This window comes from Oncorhynchus gorbuscha, linkage group LG10 (genome assembly GCF_021184085.1).
Source record: "Oncorhynchus gorbuscha isolate QuinsamMale2020 ecotype Even-year linkage group LG10, OgorEven_v1.0, whole genome shotgun sequence".
NCBI lineage: Eukaryota > Metazoa > Chordata > Actinopteri > Salmoniformes > Salmonidae > Oncorhynchus > Oncorhynchus gorbuscha.
Window position 1 is genome coordinate 52043306 of NC_060182.1, and position 20406 is coordinate 52063711.

The window sequence follows — 20406 nt, forward strand, 5'->3', positions numbered from 1 at the left end:
ACATTGTCAGCAACCAGCAACCACGATGAATGCGTAATCAGGCCGGCTCAGTACAGCTTGGTTGGACTCAGCTCTGTTCGACAGTAGTGTGAAAAGTCCTTTGAAAACCTGATACAGATTGCATATATACACCGCTTAATATTTGACCCCCTTTCGTACACAACCAGAGTGTGCACCCCGCTTAGGGGACAATGACTGCCCCTTCTCATTGAAGCCACGAAGTTCAAGGCCGACCGCAGTACTGCAGGGATTGTTTGCAGAAAACAGGATCCCTCAAATTTGGAAGACAAATCATGGTACTAATAATGACTTATATTACACCAGTTGTATGTCCTTGAACATGTTTAAAAATTGCACACATAAAAAGTTATTGGGGTAATTTAGTTGCTAATGGCAGCCTGCAGTACCCATTTGGCCTTCACCTTGAGATACTCAATGAAAGGGGGCAGCACTGAGCTAGCTCTCAAACTGAGTATGTTATGTCTACATAAATCTCCCAGGCCATCTTAAGAAACTTCCTGGCCTTCAAATGCACTATTGGGTTTTCACATAGGAACAAATGGTGTCACGTGATCGATGGCTTTGTCCATTCATATATACAGAGTCATTGAGCCCACCAGCTCGGCATCCATCTTTGTGATTCACATTGGTGGCCATTTTGAGTCAGACTGCTTCCACCACATATCGGCCAGTCAATAACATTGTGTCCCTCCCCCCTCCCATTCTGTCTCCCCAGATAATGTTTAAAGCCAATGCAAAATATTCTCCGGAGCTTAACAAATACAGGTAAGTGGAATTCTGCTGAGTCAGTATCTGGGTTAGTCTAACTGTGTTTTTGATGGGTGGGGTGGGTCGAGGGACAAAGAAGGGGAGGGGATGTAGGGCAGGAGGGCATCAAATCTCCAATAACCCAAATCAAAGCTGGTGTAATAGAAGGGATGTTTTTTGGTGAAAAATAAATTAGAGTTGAAATGCAATGGTTGTTTGAAGGCGACACACAACAGTTAAGTCTTATGTGGGACCTTGTCAAACCCCCTCAACCGCCCAAAATATGTTACTAAAATTGAAAAAAGGTAGATGCATTGCAGTTGCTACCGTTTCTGCCAATTGCAAATCACTATGGGACTAACATAACATTCTAATACATTCTTACTAGAATGGGATCTTTCAAACCTTTGGTGCCAACATGGCTCTCGTTCAGATACTCCAAGCCCTAGATACAAAACCAAGTTGGCCAAGCTCTGTGTGTACAGTATCTATGACTCTGGCTTCTACTGTATGACTGAAGGGTATTATTGTAGATACATTGGAACAGAGTGCCCGATAACCTTGATGAAATCTAATTATGCCCCCTGAGCTTCGTCTAAGCTGTCTCCACCCTGGGCTTTTTGATGTGGACGGGGAAGGTGGGGTCCAAATTTCTGGACTAATAAGCACTTTGATCAGCCGCTTTAATGTCTGATGCGGAGTGAAAAGCTGTGAGCTCAAATCCCCAAATCCACCACACAAACTCCTCCCCCCCTTTCCATCCCGGTACTCTGCAATCCCCCGACTCACTCACTCACTCACACGACGGCACACACACCCACACTAATACACACACACTAATACACAAATACACGCACACATCCTGCAAGGGGGGAGGGTCTAAAGGAAGAGTGGAGAAGAGTTAGGAGATAAAGAGAGAGGGGGAACTGTGAAGATTGAGTGAGCCAGTGCAGTAGGATGGGTTTGGGGTATTTCAAGCTTATGGTCAATTTATTGTTGTGTAGAATTATTGTAATGTTGCTCTAAATAAAAAACATTCATTGATAGCGCTGGTGCTCCCAAAATCGATTGAAATACAGCCTGTATTAATTGTAGCTACTTCTAAAGCACATGCTGTGCCCTAGAAACTCATATGTGTAACCTTGTCAATACATTAGCTTATTATAAAAAGCTAAAATGTTGGTACAAATAAATACCTGTCATTGAAATTAAAAAGTAAGTTGTGGAATATTAGTTTTCTACATTATCTAAAAGCACTATTTTTATATTGAGGTGTGTTACATTGAAAAATGTACACTGTCTATAAGAGCGCCATGTTTGTGATGACGACATGCAAGATTGAAGAAGGCAGTTAACCCACCGTTCCTAGGCCATGCGCCCTGCATGTAGTTTTATGACCCACGACAGGATAAAAAAAAAACTATTTCCCTCTTTGGTGTGACACTAACGAATCTACAATCAGGAAACAATGCTACAGGGAAGTCTTACCAGTAAAACAATTAACTATTTTGTCGTACCACCTATAATTGTGTGTTTTTTTGCACAGGGTGCCCATTCGCTTGGCGTTCACCTTTTCCAGCCTTTTCTTCCTCGTGGTGAACCTAACATGCGCCATGCTGGTGCAGGGTGGCATTGGGGGAGACGTGGGCGAGGCAGAGGTGAGGCAGGTGGTGCTGGCCCGGGTGCTGGTCAATGACAGTCTCTTCGTACTCTGCGCCGTCTCGCTGGCCGTGTGCATTTTCAAGATCGCCAAGATGTCCTCTGCCAACGTCTACCTCGAGTCCAAGGTACTGGACCATCCTCAATCAGTCATCTAGTCCCATCAACAAATTAACTAATACATAATTTAATCAGTCAACCAATCAGCCAATCAGCCAGAATACTTTCTGAAGGCAGTGGGGTCTGAAATTATTGACACCATTGATAAAGATGAGCAAAAATGACTGTATAAAATAAATAATTCAAATAATGAGCTATATTATATGCTAAATAAATGGGGTTATACTAATACAATTGCTCAGATAAATATATTTTGTTTAACAAGTAATATAAAATAAACATTTAAAAAAGATAGTGGTCAAAATATTTGAAACCCTGAGCTTTTTTTTTCAAAAATGTTTTATGAGTTGGAGAACACATTGGTAGGGATCTTAGACCATTCCTCCATACCTAATCCTTTCAGATCCTCGAAATCATTTGTCTGTGCTTATAGATTGCCCTATTCAAATCAAACCTCAGGGATGATACTTTTTAGTTTGAAATTATTCTGTGTGATTCAGTTTGATTAATGAATTGATGCTCTAACATTTGTTGCATAAACACAATTTTATACTAAATGAAAAACTTTTATACTAAATGAAAAACTGCTGCTGATGGAGCTCAAGCTGCGGATTTGAGCTGGATCTGTCTGAGCGTGTGTGGGTGGGTAACTCACCACTCTCAGATTAGAGGGGGGATAATGTAGCCAATGTTGTTTGTTTCCTGACTTTGATTCTGTGTTTTAGCTAGTAATGTATCAATACTTGCCATTTACAAATTAGCTGTGACTTAGCCTATGTGTGTGTATAGCACAACTTTGGATTTCACCTCCATCTCAAAATCAAATGGTGTTGAAGTTTTTACATAATGATCTTATCTTTTCCTCTCACTTTGGCCATGCCGTGTTTGATTTGATTTGGATCTCTTTTAGTCCCCATTTGGACTAATCTTCCAAGAGTCCTAGTCCTAGCAGTGTGCCTCGCAAAAGTGATTACTGTCTTCATTATACAATTATCAACTTTACCCTGTATATCTAAAAATGACCATATATACAGTGCATTCAGAAAGTATTCAGACCCCTTCACTTTTTCTACATGTGTTACGTTGTAGCCTTATTCTAAAATGGATTTAGTAAAAAGCCCATGACCGCCTGCTTGGAGTTTGCCAAAAGGCACCTAAAGGACTCTGACTATGAGAAACAAGATTCTCTGGTCTGATGAAACCTAGATGTGACTCTTTGGCCTGAATGCCAAGCGTCACATCTGGAGGAAACCTGGCACTGTCCCTATGGTGAAGCAGGGTGTTGGCTGGATCATGCTGTGGGGATTTTTTTCAGTGGCAGGGAGTGAGAGACTAGTCCCTGTTAGGTGACCTAAACTGGGATATGCTTAACACCCCGGCCATCCTACAATCTAAGCTAGATGCCCTCAATCTCACACAAACTATCAAGGAACCTACCAGGTACAACCCTAAATCCGTGAACGCGAGCACCCTGATAGAAATCATCCTGACCAACATGCCCTCTAAATACACCTCTGCTGTCTTCAACCAGGATCTCAGCGGTCACTGCCTCATTGCCTGCGTCCGTAATGGGTCCGCGGTCAAACGACCACCCCTAATCACTGTCAAACGTTCCCTAAAACACTTAGGCGAGCAGGCCTTTCTAATCGACCTGGCCCAGCTATCCTGGAAAGATATTGACCTCATTCCGTCAGTAGAGGATGCCTGGTTATTCTTTAAAAGTGGTTTCCTCACCGTCTTAAATAAGCACGCCCCATTCAAAAAATGTTGCACTAAGAACAGATATAGCCCTTGGTTCCTAACTTCCGGGTTGGAGCGAGTGGTCGCATCGGCACTTCGCTCCCGCGGGTAGTATAACTTTTTCATTACATTTCATTATATTTCATTATAGCACAACGGTTTGATTTGTCTAATCTTAGCAATTTCTTCTCAGCTAGCTACATAGCCGTCTTTGTATCAAAGATAATTGCGTAATTATCGTATTTCTCCGTCCTAACATAGTCTTCACTAGCCAGCTAGCTAACGTCCACTGATTAGCTGCACTGGAGAAACTATTACACTCAACTGAACGACTTGATTAGTGTAGTGTTAGCTAGCTACATAGCTGTCTTTGCTGTCTTCGTATCTTCGTATCCAAGATAATTGTGTTGTTTAGGTTTAGAGTGTGTAGTCTTAGAGTGATTATCTAAATTTACCGAGGTTAGCTAGCCAGCTATTTGTCGTCCTTAACGTAGGAGACTCTGCTAGCTAGCCAACGCTAGCCAACGTCTTCTGAATAGAACTCAACAACCCGGTCGCATTCACAGGTAGTATCACATTTTCACTTCATTTCATTACAGTACAACGGTTTGATTTGTTTGATCGTAGCTAGCTACATAGCCGTCTTTGTATCAAAGATAATTGTGTAGTCTAGAGCGATTTTCTAGGTTAGCTAGCCAGCTATTGTCGTTCTTTTAACGCAACGTAACGTAAACAACACTGCTAGCTAGCCAGCTAGCCCCCGAATAGCAACACTGCAGAAACTATTACACTCAACGGAACGACTTGACTAGTGTAGTGTCAACAACGCACCCACTGCCAGCTAGCCTACTTCAGCAGTACTGTATCATTTTAATCATTTTAGTCAATAAGATTCTTGCTACGTAGCTTAACTTTCTGAACATTCGAGACGTGTAGTCCACTTGTCATTCCAATCTCCTTTGCATTAGCGTAGCCTCTTCTGTAGCCTGTCAACTATGTGTCTGTTTATCCCTGTTCTCTCCTCTCTGCACAGACCATACAAACGCTCCACACCGCGTGGCCGCGGCCACCCTACTCTGGTGGTCCCAGCGCGCACGACCCACGTGGAGTTCCAGGTCTCCGGTAGCCTCTGGAACTGCCAATCTGCGGTCAACAAGGCAGAGTTCATCTCAGCCTATGACTCCCTCCAGTCCCTCGACTTCTTGGCACTGACGGAATCATGGATCACCACAGACAACACTGCTACTCCTACTGCTCTCTCTTCGTCCGCCCACGTGTTCTCGCACACCCCGAGAGCTTCTGGTCAGCGGGGTGGTGGCACCGGGATCCTCATCTCTCCCAAGTGGTCATTCTCTCTTTCTCCCCTTACCCATCTGTCTATCGCCTCCTTTGAATTCCATGCTGTCACAGTTACCAGCCCTTTCAAGCTTAACATCCTTATCATTTATCGCCCTCCAGGTTCCCTCGGAGAGTTCATCAATGAGCTTGATGCCTTGATAAGCTCCTTTCCTGAGGACGGCTCACCTCTCACAGTTCTGGGCGACTTTAACCTCCCCACGTCTACCTTTGACTCTTTCCTCTCTGCCTCCTTCTTTCCACTCCTCTCCTCTTTTGACCTCACCCTCTCACCTTCCCCCCTACTCACAAGGCAGGCAATACGCTCGACCTCATCTTTACTAGATGCTGTTCTTCCACTAACCTCATTGCAACTCCCCTCCAAGTCTCCGACCACTACCTTGTATCCTTTTCCCTCTCGCTCTCATCCAACACCTCCCACACTGCCCCTACTCGGATGGTATCGCGCCGTCCCAACCTTCGCTCTCTCTCCCCGCTACTCTCTCCTCTTCCATCCTATCATCTCTTCCCTCCGCTCAAACCTTCTCCAACCTATCTCCTGATTCTGCCTCCTCAACCCTCCTCTCCTCCCTCTCTGCATCCTTTGACTCTCTATGTCCCCTATCCTCCAGGCCGGCTCGGTCCTCCCCTCCCGCTCCGTGGCTCGATGACTCATTGCGAGCTCACAGAACAGGGCTCCGGGCAGCCGAGCGGAAATGGAGGAAAACTCGCCTCCCTGCGGACCTGGCATCCTTTCACTCCCTCCTCTCTACATTTTCCTCCTCTGTCTCTGCTGCTAAAGCCACTTTCTACCACGCTAAATTCCAAGCATCTGCCTCTAACCCTAGGAAGCTCTTTGCCACCTTCTCCTCCCTCCTGAATCCTCCTCCCCCTCCCCCCTCCCTCTCTGCAGATGACTTCGTCAACCATTTTGAAAAGAAGGTCGACGACATCCGATCCTCGTTTGCTAAGTCAAACGACACCGCTGGTTCTGCTCACACTGCCCTACCCTGTGCTCTGACCTCTTTCTCCCCTCTCTCTCCAGATGAAATCTCGCGTCTTGTGACGGCCGGCCGCCCAACAACCTGCCCGCTTGACCCTATCCCCTCCTCTCTTCTCCAGACCATTTCCGGAGACCTTCTCCCTTACCTCACCTCGCTCATCAACTCATCCCTGACCGCTGGCTACGTCCCTTCCGTCTTCAAGAGAGCGAGAGTTGCACCCCTTCTGAAAAAACCTACACTCGATCCCTCCGATGTCAACAATTACAGACCAGTATCCCTTCTTTCTTTTCTCTCCAAAACTCTTGAACGTGCCGTCCTTGGCCAGCTCTCCCGCTATCTCTCTCTGAATGACCTTCTTGATCCAAATCAGTCAGGTTTCAAGACTAGTCATTCAACTGAGACTGCTCTCCTCTGTATCACGGAGGCGCTCCGCACTGCTAAAGCTAACTCTCTCTCCTCTGCTCTCATCCTTCTAGATCTATCGGCTGCCTTCGATACTGTGAACCATCAGATCCTCCTCTCCACCCTCTCCGAGTTGGGCATCTCCGGCGCGGCCCACGCTTGATTGCGTCCTACCTGACAGGCCGCTCCTACCAGGTGGCGTGGCGAGAATCTGTCTCCTCACCACGCGCTCTCACCACTGGTGTCCCCCAGGGCTCTGTTCTTGGCCCTCTCCTATTCTCGCTATACACCAAGTCACTTGGCTCTGTCATAACCTCACATGGTCTCTCCTATCATTGCTATGCAGACGACACACAATTAATCTTCTCCTTTCCCCCTTCTGATGACCAGGTGGCGAATCGCATCTCTGCATGTCTGGCAGACATATCAGTGTGGATGACGGATCACCACCTCAAGCTGAACCTCGGCAAGACGGAGCTGCTCTTCCTCCCGGGGAAGGACTGCCCGTTCCATGATCTCGCCATCACGGTTGACAACTCCATTGTGTCCTCCTCCCAGAGTGCCAAGAACCTTGGCGTGATCCTGGACAACACCCTGTCGTTCTCAACCAACATCAAGGCGGTGGCCCGTTCCTGTAGGTTCATGCTCTACAACATCCGCAGAGTACGACCCTGCCTCACACAGGAAGCGGCGCAGGTCCTAATCCAGGCACTTGTCATCTCCCGTCTGGATTACTGCAACTCGCTGTTGGCTGGGCTCCCCGCCTGTGCCATTAAACCCCTTCAACTCATCCAGAACGCCGCAGCCCGTCTGGTGTTCAACCTTCCCAAGTTCTCTCACGTCACCCCGCTCCTCCGTTCTCTCCACTGGCTTCCAGTTGAAGCTCGCATCCGCTACAAGTCCATGGTGCTTGCCTACGGAGCTGTGAGGGGAACGGCACCTCAGTACCTCCAGGCTCTGATCAGGCCCTACACCCAAACAAGGGCACTGCTTTCATCCACCTCTGGCCTGCTCGCCTCCCTACCACTGAGGAAGTACAGCTCCCGCTCAGCCCAGTCAAAACTGTTCGCTGCTCTGGCCCCCCAATGGTGGAACAAACTCCCTCACGACGCCAGGACAGCGGAGTCAATCTCCACCTTCCGGAGACTCCTGAAACCCCACCTCTTTAAGGAATACCTAGGATAGGATAAGTAATCCCTCTCACCCCCCCCCCCCTTTAAGATTTAGATGCACTATTGTAAAGTGACTGTTCCACTGGATGTCATAAGGTGAATGCACCAATTTGTAAGTCGCTCTGGATAAGAGCGTCTGCTAAATGACTTAAATGTAAATGTAATGTAAATGGTTCACTCCAGACTTGACTGCCCTTGACCAGCACAAAAACATCCTGTGGCGTACTACATTAGCATCGAATTTCCCCCGCGATATGCAACTTTTCAGTGAAGTTAGGAAACCAATATACACAGGCAGTTAGGAAAGCAAAGTCTAGCTTTTTCAAACAGAAACTTCTTGGAGTTTGTGCTACAGGATGCAAATGTCTGTTTGAAAAAGCTAGACTTTGCCTTGGACACTGTTAACTTACCTCCAGACGAGCTTCAATGCCATTCAACACTCATTCCTTAGCTTCCGACTGCTCTTTAATGCAAGTAAAACTAAATGCATGTTCTTCAACAGATCACTGCCCCCACCCGTCTAGCATCACTACTCTGGACAACTACAAACACCTATGTGTCTGGTAAAAGAGACTGAAAACTGAAAACTTCCCTTCCAGACTCACATTAAGCATATCCAATCCCAAATTAAATCTAGAATCGGCTTCCTATTTCACAACAAAGCCTCCTTCACTCATGCTGCCAAACATACCCTCGTAAAACTGACTATCCTTCCGATCCTTGACTTAGGCGATGTAATTTACAAAATATCCTCCAACACTCTACTCAGCAAATTGGATGCAGTCTATCACAGTGCCATCTGTTTTGTCACGACCTGTATTTTCTCGTTGGCTGGTCCTCGCTACATATTCGTCGCCAAACCCACTGGCTCCAGGTTATCTATAAGTCTTTGCTAGGTAAAGCTCCACCTTATCTCAGCTCACTGGTCACCATAGCAACACCCACCAGTAGCACGCGCTCCAGCAGATGTATTTCACTGGTCATCCCCAAAGCCAACACCCCCTTGGGCTGTCTTTCCTTCCAGTTGTCTGCTGCCAATGACTGGAACGAATTGCAAAAATCACTGAAGTTGGAGACTCATATCTCCCTCACTAACTTCAAGCGTCACCTGTCAGAGCAGCTTACTGATTGCTGCAGCTGTACACAGCCATCTGTAAATAGCCCATCCAACCAACTACCTACCTCATTCCCATATTTGTTTTTGTTTTTACTACTCTTTTGCACACCAGTATTTCTGCTTGCACATCCTCATCTGCACATATCACTCTAGTGTAAATTGCTAAATTATAATAACTTCGCCGATATTGGTCTATTTATTGCCTTACCTCCTTATTTCATTTGCACACACTGTATACAGATTTTTCTATTGTGTTATTGACTGTACGTTTGTTTATCCCATGTGTAACTCTGTGTTGTTTTTGTCTAACTGCTTTGCTTTATCTTGGCCAGTTCACAGTTGTAAATGAGAATTTGTTCTCAACTGACCTACCTGGTTAAATAAAGGTGAATTAAAAAAATAAATAGCTAATCTAAGTTTATAATTTTAAAAGGCCAATTGATCATTAGAAACCCCTTTTACAATTATGTCAGTACAGCTGAAAACTGTTGTTCCGATTAAAGATAAAACTGGCCTTCTTTAGACTAGTTGAGTATCTGGAGCATCAGCATTTGTGGGTTTGATTACAGGCTCAACATGGCCAGAAACAAACACCTTTCTTCTGAAACTCGTCAGTCTATTCTTGTTCTGAGAAATTAAGGGTATTTCATGTGAGAAATTGCCAAGAAACTGAAGGTCTTGTACAATTCTGTGTACTACTCCCTTCACAGAACAGCGCAAACGGGCTCTAACCAGAACAGAAAGTGGAGTGGAAGGCCCCGGTGCACAACTGAGCAAGAGGGCAAGTACATTAGTGTCTAGTTTGAGAAACAGACGCCTCGCAAGTCCTCAACTGGCAGCTTAATTAAATAGTACCCACAAAACACCAGTCTCAACGTCAGCAGTGAAGAGGCGACTCCGGGATGCTGGCCTTCTAGGGAGAGTTGCAAAGAGAAATCCATAACACAAGTCCTCAACTGGCACCGAAATAAACTAAGCAAAAAAAGAAACGTCCTCTCACTGTCAACTGTGTTTATTTTCAGCAAACTTAACATGTGTAAATATTTGTATGAACACAACAAGATTCATCAACTGAGTCATAAACTGAACAAGTTCCACAGACATGTGACTAACAGAAATGTAATATTTTGTCCCTGAATAAAAGGGGGGGGGTCCGAAATAAAAAATAACAGTCCGTATCTGGTGTGGCCACTCGCTGAATTAAGTACTGCTGTTCATTTCCTCCTCATGGACTGCATCAGATTTGACAGTTCTTGCTGTGAGATGTTACCCCACTCTTCCACCAACGCACGTGGAAGTTCCTCAGACATTTCTGGGGGAAATGGCTCTAGCCCTCACCCTCCGATCCAACAGGTCCCAGACGTGCTCAATGGGATTGACATCCGGCCTCTTCGCTGGCCATGGCAGAACACTGACATTCTTGTCTTGCAGGAAATCACACACTTGCAGGAAGTCACACACAGAACAAGCAGTATGGCTGGTGGCATTGTCATGCTGGAGTGTCATGTCAGGATGAGCCTGCAGGAAGGGTACCACACTTCTTGTAACGCACAGCGTTGACATTGCCTGCAATGACAACAAGCTCAGTCCGATGATGCTGTGACACACTGCCCCAGACCATGACGGACCCTCCACCTCCAAATCGATCCCGCTCAAGAGTACAGGTCTCTGTGTAACGCTCATTCCTTTGACGATAAACGCCAATCCGACCATCACCCCTGGTGAGACAAAACCTTGACTCGTCAGTGAAGAGCACTTTTTGCCAGTCCTGTCTGGTCCAGCGACGGTGGGTTTGTGCCCATAGACGACGTTGTTGCCGGTGATGTCTGGTGAGGACCTGCCTTTACAACAGGCCTACAAGCTCTCAGTCCAGCCTCTCTCAGCCTATTGCGGACAGTCTGAGCACTGATGGAGGGATTTTGCGTTCCTAATGTAGCTCGGGCAGTTGTTGTTGCCATCCTGTACCTGCCCCGCAGGTGTGCTGTTCAGATGTACCGATCCTGTGCAGGTGTTGTCACATGTCTGCCCCTGTGAGGACGATCAGCTGTCTGTCCTGTCTCCCTGTAGCGCTGTCTTAGGCGTCTCACAGTACGGACTGGCCACATCTGCAGTCCTCATGCCTCCTTGCAGCATTCCTCAGACATGTTCACGCAGATGAGCAGGCATCCTGTGATTCTTTCTTTTGGTATTTTTCAGAGTCAGTAGAAAGGTCTCTTTAGTGTCCTAAGTTTTCATAACTGTGACCTTAATTGCTTAGCGTCTTTAAGCTGTTAGTGTATTAACTACCGTTCCACAGGTGCATGTTCATTAATTGTGTATGGTTCATTGAACAAGCATGGGAAACAGTGTTTAAACCCTTTACAATGAAGATCTGTGAAGTTATTTGAATTTTTAAAAATTATTTTTGAAAGACAGGGTCCTGAATAAGGGATGTTTCTTTTTTTGCTGAGTTTAGTACCCACAAAACACCAGTCTCAACGTCGACAGTGAAGAGGCGATTCCGGGATGCTGGCCTTCTAGTCAGAGTTGTAAAGAAAAGGCCATATCTCAGACTGGCCAATAAAAATAATAGATTAAGATGGGCGAAAGAACACAGACACTGGACAGAGGAAGATTGGAGAAAAGTGATATGGACAGACAAATCTAAGTTTGGGGTGTTTGGATCACAAAGAACAACATTCGTGAGACAGAAAAAATGAAAATATAGTGGAGGCAATGTGATGGTGCTTTGGTGGTGGTAAAGTGGGAGATTTATACAGGTTAAAAGTGATCTTGAAGACGGATGGCTGTCACTCCATTTTGCAACACCATGCCATAACCTGTGGACAGTGCTTAATTGGAGCCAATTTCCTCCAACAACAGGACAATAACCCAAAGCACAGCTCCGAACTATGCAATAAGTATTTAGGGAAGAAGTAGTCAGCTGGTATTCTGTCTATAATGGCGTGGCCAGCACAGTCACCGGATCTCAACCCTGTTGAGCTGTTGTGGGAGCAGCTTGACCGTATGGTATGTAAGAAGTGCCCATCAAGCCAATCCAACTTGTGGGAGGTGCTTCATGAAGAATGGGGTGAAATTTCTTCAGATTTCCTCAACAAATTGACAACTTGATTGCCAAAGGTCTGCGAGGCTGTAATTGCTGCAAATGGAGGATTCTTTAACGAAAGCAAGTTTGAAGGACATTAATTATTTAAATTAAAAATCATTATTTATAATCTTGACTATTTCCTATTAATTTTTCAACTAATTTTTGAACGGTAGTCTATATACATTTTTTACACAAAGATTAAACATGAAGCTTTACATTTTTCCATTCACTATAATGGGGGATCCTATTTTCTGCTAACAATGCCTGCATTACCGCAATCAACCTTGAACCCTATCCATGCTTCAAGTAAAGGGGACAGTCATTCTCCCCAGAAAGTATTCACACCCCTTGACTATTTCCACATTTTGTTTGTGTTACAACCTGATTTTAAAAGGGATTAGATTGAGATTGTGTCACTGGACTACACACAATACCCCGTAATGTCAAAGTGCTATTGTGTTTTTAGAAATGTTTAGAAATGTATTAAAAATGAAAAGCTGAAATGTCTTGAGTCGATAAGTATTCAACCCCTTTGTTAAGGCAAGCTTAAATAAATTCAGGAGTAAACATTTGATTAACAGGTCACATAATATATTGCATGGACTCACACTGTGTGCAATAATAGTGTTTAACATGATTTTTGAATGACTACCTCATCTCTGTACCCCACACATACAATTATCTGTAAGGTCTCTCAGTCAAGCAGTCCATTTCAAACACAGATTCAATCCCAAAGCCCATGGAGGTTTTCCAATGCCTCACAAAGGGCACATATTGGTAGAAGGGTAATTAAAAGCAGACATTGATCCCTTTGATCATGGTAAAGTTATTAATTACACTTTGGATAGTTTATCAATACACTGAGACACTACAAAGATACAGGCGTTCTTCCTAACTCTGTTGCCGGAGTTGTGGTGAATGGTGACTTTAAAACAGTTACGGAGTTTAATGCAACCGCTGTGTCAGATTTAAAAAAGACTTTACGGCGAAAGCACACCGTGCGATTATGTTTGGTCAGCGCCAAGTCACAGAAAAACATACAGCCATTTTCCAAAGAAGGAGAGGTGTCACAAAAGTCAGAAATAGCATTATAAATATCCACTTACCTTTTGATCTTAATCAGAATGCACTCTCAGGAATCCCAGTTCCACAATAAATGTTTGTTTTGTTCGATAAAGTCCATCATTTATGTCCAAATACCTCCTTTTTGTTCACGTGTTAAGTTCACAAATCCAAACTCACGAGGCGCGGGCAAGTCCAGGCAAAAGTTCAGACGAAAAGTCCCAAAAATTATATTACAGTTCGTCGAAACATGTAAAACGATGTGTAGAATCAATCTTTAGGATGTTATCATAAATCTTCAATAATGTTTTAACCGGACAATTTCTTTGTCTTTAGAAAGAAAAATGAATGCAGCTAACTCTCACGGGCTCGCGCGAGACTAAGCTCACAGCATTCTGCCAGACACCTGACTCAAACAGCTGTAATTCTCTCCCCCTTCACAGTAGAAGCCTGAGACAGGTTCTAAAGACTGCTGACATCTAGTGGAAGCCTTAGGAAGCGTAATATGACCCCATAGACACTGTATATTCGATAGGCAATGACTTGAAAAACTACAAACCTCAGATTTCCCACTTCCTGGTTGGATTTTTTTCTCAGGTCTTTGTCTGCCACATGAGTTCTGTTATACTCACAGACATCATTCAAACATTTTTAGAAACTTCAGAGTGTTTTCTATCCAAATATTCTAATGATATGCATATTCTAGCTTTTGGGCCTGAGTAGCAGGAAGTTCACTCTGGGCACCTTATTATCCAGGCTACTCAATACTGCCCCCCAGTCCGAAAGGAGTTGATGGCTGTGATAGGAGAAAACTGAGGATGGATCAACAACATTGTCGTTACACCTCAATACTAACCTATATGATGGAGTGAAAAGAAGGAAGCCTGTACAGAATCAAAATATTCCAAAATATGCATCCTGTTTGCATTAAGGCAATAAAGTAAAACTTCAAAAAATGTGGCAAAGAAATCAACTTTGTCTTCAATACAAAGCATTATGTTTGGGGCAAACACAACACATCACTGAGTACTACTCTTCATATGTTCAAGCATGGTGGTGGCTGCATCATGTTATGGGTATGCTTGTCATCGGCAAGGACTAGGGAGTTGTTTTGATAAAAAGAAATGGAATAGAGCTAAGCAAAGGCAAAATCCTAGAGGAAAACTTAGTTCAGAATTGCTTTCCAACAGACCCTGGTAGACATTCACCTTTCAGCTAGATAATAACCTGAAACACAAAGCCGAATATACACTGGAGTTGCTACCAAGACAACATGGATTGTTCCTGAGTGGCCTAGTTACAGTTTTGACTTAAATCAGCTTGAAATTCTATGGCAAAACTTAATGGCTGTCTAGCAATGATCCACAACCAACTTGACAGAGCTTGAATATTTTTTTCAAGCATAATATGCAAATAATTGTACAATCCAGGTGTGCAAAGATCTTAGAGACACCCAGAAAGACAGCTGTAATGTATTGACTCTGGTGTAAATATTTATGTAAATGAGATATTTCTGTATTTAATTTTCAAAAAAACTTGCAAACTTGCATTTTTTCCACTTTGTCATTATGGGTTATTGTATGTAAATTGGTATAAAAAAAAGTTATCCATTTTGAATTGCAACTGTAACACAACAATATTTGTATAAGTCTAAGTCTTGTATTATATAAGTATATAAGTCAAGGGGTAGGAATACTTTCTGAAGGAACTGTACATACAATACTCACTATACTTCTCTCTCTTTCTCCCCTCTCCCTCCTTCCTACCTCTCCCTGTAGGGTACATCAGTGTGCCAGGCTACAGCCATCGGGGCTACAGTCATCCTGCTTTACATGTCCAGGGCCTGCTACAACCTGGTGGTGGTGGCTCTTTCTCCAGAGGACCGGCCCAGCCCCTTCAACTACAGCTGGTACAACGTCTCTGACCAGGTAGGATAACCCACGCACCCTCACAAGCATGCACGCAGACACACATACACATAAAATGGTGATGATGAAGATAGTTCCAGTTAAGTCACTGTGACAGGACTAGGGGTGTGTGTGTGTGTGTGTGTGTGTGTGTGTGTGTGTGTGTGTGTGTGTGTGTGTGTGTGTGTGTGTGTGTGTGTGTGTGTGTGTGTGTGTGTGTGTGTGTGTGTGTGTGTGTGTGTGTGTGTGTGTGTGTGTGTGTGTGTGTGTGTGTGTGTGTGTGTGTGTGTGTGTGTGTGTGTGTGTGTGTGTCAGGACTGTTTAACTGTCAGTGAACCTTGTTGTCCTAGATATCCAAAGCCCACAGTGCTGTGTTGCCAGCCAAACACACATACAGACATGCATACAACTGCTGTCTGACATAATTCATCATCTATAATATTGCTAATTAGTCTGCAAACACCCTGTGTGTGTGATTAGGCTATGTATGTAACTAACTGGCAGTCACATCCATTCTTCATTAGTTGCATGGTTGATTTTTTTTTTTTACATACATCTCCATGTGTCAACACACATGCAGTTTCTCAATTGTGCACACGTGTATGCCCAATTTAAGAGTCCATGTGTGTGCAATGTGCATATGTGTGCTCGTCTGTGTGTGTTCATGCTTATATAATGTGTCTGGCTTTACATGGCTCTGTGTGTGTTTTGTCTGTGAACACTGTAAGCACTTATGACTCAAAAAGTATTTATACCTCTCCACATTTGGTTTAAGCCTGAATTCAAATTGGAATCAATATATTTCTCACCCATCTACACAGAATACCCCATAATGACAGTGAAAACAACATGTTTTTTAGAAATTTTTGCACAATTTATTGAAAATTAAATACGTTTTTACACCTTTGCACCTTTAGCAGTGACTCTCTTTCTGGGTAAGTGTCTAAGAACTTTGAACACCTGGATTGTACTATATTTGCACATTATTATTTTTTAAATTTGTCAAGCTCTGTCAAGTTGGTTGTGGATCATGACGAGACAGCCATTTTCAAGTCTTGCCATAGATCTTCAAGCTGATTTAAGTCAAAACTGTAACAAAAGCCACTTCATTCGGTGTCATCTTGGCAAGCAACTCCAGTGTATATTTGGCCTGTCCTGCTGAAGGGTGAATTTGCTGCTCAGTGTCTGTTGGAAAGCAGACTGAACCAGCGTTCTTCTAGGATTTTGATCTGTTGTGCTTGGCTCTATTCCATTTATTTTTATCCTAAAATAGTCCTTGCCGATGACAAGCATACACTTGATTAAATGAAGAGTGGCACTCTGATGTGTTGGATTTGCACCAAAAATAACGCTTTGTATTCAGAACATAAAGTTAATTTCTTTGCCAAATGTTTTGCAGTTTTACTTTAGTGCCTTATTGCAAACAGGATGCATGTTTTGGAATATTTTTACTCTGTACAGGCTTCCTTCTTTTCAATCTGTCATTTAGGTTAGTATTGTGGAGTAACTACCATGTTGTTGATCCATCCTCAGTTTTCTCCTATCACAGCCATTAAACTATAACTATTTTAATGTCACCGTTGGCCTCATGGTGAAATCCCTGAGTGGTTTCCTTTGTCTCCGGCAACTGAGTTAGGAAGGACACCTGTATCTTTGTAGTGACTTGGTGTATTGATGCAATAACCGCAGTGTAATTAACAACTTTACCATGCTCAAAGGGATATTTACTTTCTGCTTTCATTTACTCATCTACCAATAGGTGCCCTTTTTTACAAGGCATTGGAAAACCTCTGGTCTTTGTGGTTGAATCTGTTTTTGAAATTCCCTGCTCGACTGAGGGACCAACTTTGTATGTGTGCGGTACAGAGATGAGGTAGTAATTCAAAAATCAATCACTATTATTGCACACAGAGTGAGTCCATGCAACTTATTATGTGACTTGTTAAGCACATTTTGTACTCCTGAACTTTTTTATAGGTTTGCCATAACAACGGGGTTGAATACTTATCGACTCAAGACATTTCAGCTTTTCATTTTTAATAAATTTGTAAACATTTCTAAAAACATAATTCCACTTTTGGACATTATGCGGTATTGTGTGTAGGCAGTGACACAATCTCAATTGAATCCATTCTAAATTCAGGCTGTAACACAACAACGTGTGGAACAAGTCAAGGTGTGAAGACTTTCTGAAGGCACTGTATGTATATGGGTCCCTCTGTGAATCTATATATATATCCCATTTTTACAACTGTTCTCCAGTCTCCCTTCTAAGTTGACACTTGGCTTGATTTCACTCAGTCCAGGATGCTTTGATAACAGAGCCATCCTATCCAGTTTTGTTTGCTGAGTGGCTGAGAGCTCTGTGGCTGCTGCAGCAACAATCCATTTGAGGGGATTTGGAAGGATATGGGCTTTATGGGGGAAAGGTCTTTGTTTGTCTATAAATAACTCAGTCAGGCAAGGCAAGGAGGGGGAGCACAGCCAAGGGCTGCCTGGTGCTAGTGACCTAGATCTGAGCTCAACCCCTGAAATGGATGGCCCTGTACTGTAGGTTTCCCTTTTTCCCATAGGCCATCTGGTGCGTGTGTGCGTCTGTGTGTGCACGTCTGTCTGTGCGTCTGTGTGTGTGTGTCTGTCTGTGTGTGTGTCTGTGTGTCTGTCTGGAAATCCCTCTGTACACATGCTGTCAATCTCTGTCAGTGTCGTTGTCTTGTTGTCCCCCAACATCTGCCTCTTTCGGGTTGTGTTGCCTGTCTGTCTGTCTGTCTGTGTCTGTCTGTCTGTCTGTCTGTCTGTCTGTCTGTCTGTCTGTCTGTCTGTCTGTCTGTCTGTCTGTCTGTCTGTCTGTCTGTCTGTCTGTCTGTCTGTCTGTCTGTCTGTCTGTCTGTCTGTCTGTCTGTCTGTCTGTCTGTCTGTCTGTCTGTCTGTCTGTCTGTCTGTCTGTCTGTCTGTCTGTCTGTCTGTCTGTCTGTCTGTCTGTCTGTCTGTCTGTCTGTCTGTCTGTCTGTCTGTCTGTCTGTCTCTGTCTGTCTGTCTGTCTGTCTGTCTGTCTGTCTGTCTGTCTGTCTGTCTGTCTGTCTGTCTGTCTGTCTGTCTGTCTGTCTGTCTGTCTGTCTGTCTGTCTGTCTGTCTGTCTGTCTGTCTGTCTGTCTGTCTGTCTGTCTGTCTGTCTGTCTGTCTGTCTGTCTGTCTGTCTGTCTGTCTGTCTGTCTGTCTGTCTGTCTGTCTGTCTGTCTGTCTGTCTGTCTGTCTGTCTGTCTGTCTGTCTGTCTGTCTGTCTGTCTGTCTGTCTGTCTGTCTGTCTGTCTGTCTGTCTGTCTGTCTGTCTGTCTGTCTGTCTGTCTGTCGGTGTCTGTCTGTCTGTCGGTGTCTGTCTGTCGGTGTCTGTCTGTCGGTGTCTGTCTGTCTGTCTGTGTCGTTGTCTTGTTGTCCCCCAACATCTGCCTCTTTCGGGTTGTGTTGCCTGTGTGTCTTTAATCTTTCTGGTGTGTGTGTTTGTCTGTTTCATTTCTCTGAATGCTTGATCGATGTGTGTTGTGCTTCCAGGCAGACGTCGAGAAGATCAGGGGAGAGGCCTACATCATCTTTGGGATCATCCTCTTTTTCTGGGAGCTGCTGCCCACCAGTCTGGTTGTGGTCTTCTTCAGGGTACAGAGGCCCAATCAGAACCTAGTAAGACAATAGCTTTATTTCACTTTTACATCATAATGTAAACAGCGCATTGCACTCTAGGATTGATAGGGGAGTAAATTCCGTCAAATTCAAAAGGTGAACAGTGCAATTCAATAGGTAGCTGACATGTCTGCGCTGACTTTGAGAAAAATACTTTTTTATTTTTTATTTTTTTATTTCACCTTTATTTAATCAGGTAGGCTAGTTGAGAACAAGTTCTCATTTGCAACTGCGACCTGGCCAAGATAAAGCATAGCAGTGTGAACAGACAACACAGAGTTACACATGGAGTAAACAATTAACAAGTCGATAACACAGTAGAAAAAAAAGGGGAGTCTATATACATTGTGTGCAAAAGGCATGAGGAGGTAGGCGAATAATTACAATTTTGCAGATTAACACTGGAGTGATAAATGATCAGATGGTCATGTACAGGTAGAGATCTTGGTGTGCAAAAGGGCAGGAAAGTAAATAAATAAAAACAGTATGGGGATGAGGTAGGTAAAAATGGGTGGGCTATTTACCAATAGACTATGTACAGCTGCAGCGATCGGTTAGCTGCTCAGATAGCAGATGTTTGAAGTTGGTGAGGGAGATAAAAGTCTCCAACTTCAGCGATTTTTGCAATTCGTTCCAGTCACAGGCAGCAGAGAACTGGAACGAAAGGCGGCCAAATGAGGTGTTGGCTTCAGGGATGATCAGTGAGATACGCCTGCTGGAGCGCGTGCTACGGATGGGTGTTGCCATCGTGACCAGTGAACTGAGATAAGGCGGAGCTTTACCTAGCATGGACATGTAGATGACCTGGAGCCAGTGGCTCTGGCGACGAATATGTAGTGAGGGCCAGCCGATTAGAGCATACAAGTCGCAGTGGTGGGTGGTATAAGGTGCTTTAGTGACAAAACGGATGGCACTGTGATAAACTGCATCCAGTTTGCTGTTGTTGGAAGCAATTTTGTAGATGACATCGCCGAAGTCGAGGATCGGTAGGATAGTCAGTTTTACTAGGGTAAGTTTGGCGGCGTGAGTGAAGGAGGCTTTGTTGCGGAATAGAAAGCCAACTCTTGATTTGATTTTCATTTGGAGATGTTTGATATGAGTCTGGAAGGAGAGTTTACAGTCTAGCCAGACACCTAGGTACTTATAGATGTCCATATATTCAAGGTAGGAACCATCCAGGGTGGTGATGCTGGTCAGGCGTGCGGGTGCAGGCAGCGAACGGTTGAAAAGCATGCATTTGGTTTTACTAGCGTTTAAGAGCAGTTGGAGGCCACGGAAGGAGTGTTGTATGGCATTGAAGCTCGTTTGGAGGTTAGATAGCACAGTGTCCAAGGACGGGCCGGAAGTATATAGAATG

General features: G+C 44.2%; 1 protein-coding gene across 3 annotated transcripts in view; it reads left to right on the plus strand.

The window, feature by feature from the left end:
• LOC124046229 (G protein-coupled receptor 137Ba-like) overlaps nucleotides 1-20406 on the plus strand; it is an 85877-nt gene that overhangs the window by 52030 nt on the left and 13441 nt on the right. For 2 of the 3 annotated variants that reach the window (XM_046366370.1, XM_046366372.1), the window contains exons 2-5: nucleotides 737-786; nucleotides 2315-2555; nucleotides 15246-15395; nucleotides 18924-19049. In XM_046366370.1, coding sequence (XP_046222326.1) covers nucleotides 737-786; nucleotides 2315-2555; nucleotides 15246-15395; nucleotides 18924-19049 — 567 coding nt within the window. The remainder of the gene's footprint in view (nucleotides 1-736; nucleotides 787-2314; nucleotides 2556-15245; nucleotides 15396-18923; nucleotides 19050-20406) is intronic. The other variant, XM_046366371.1, reaches the window with a different exon arrangement.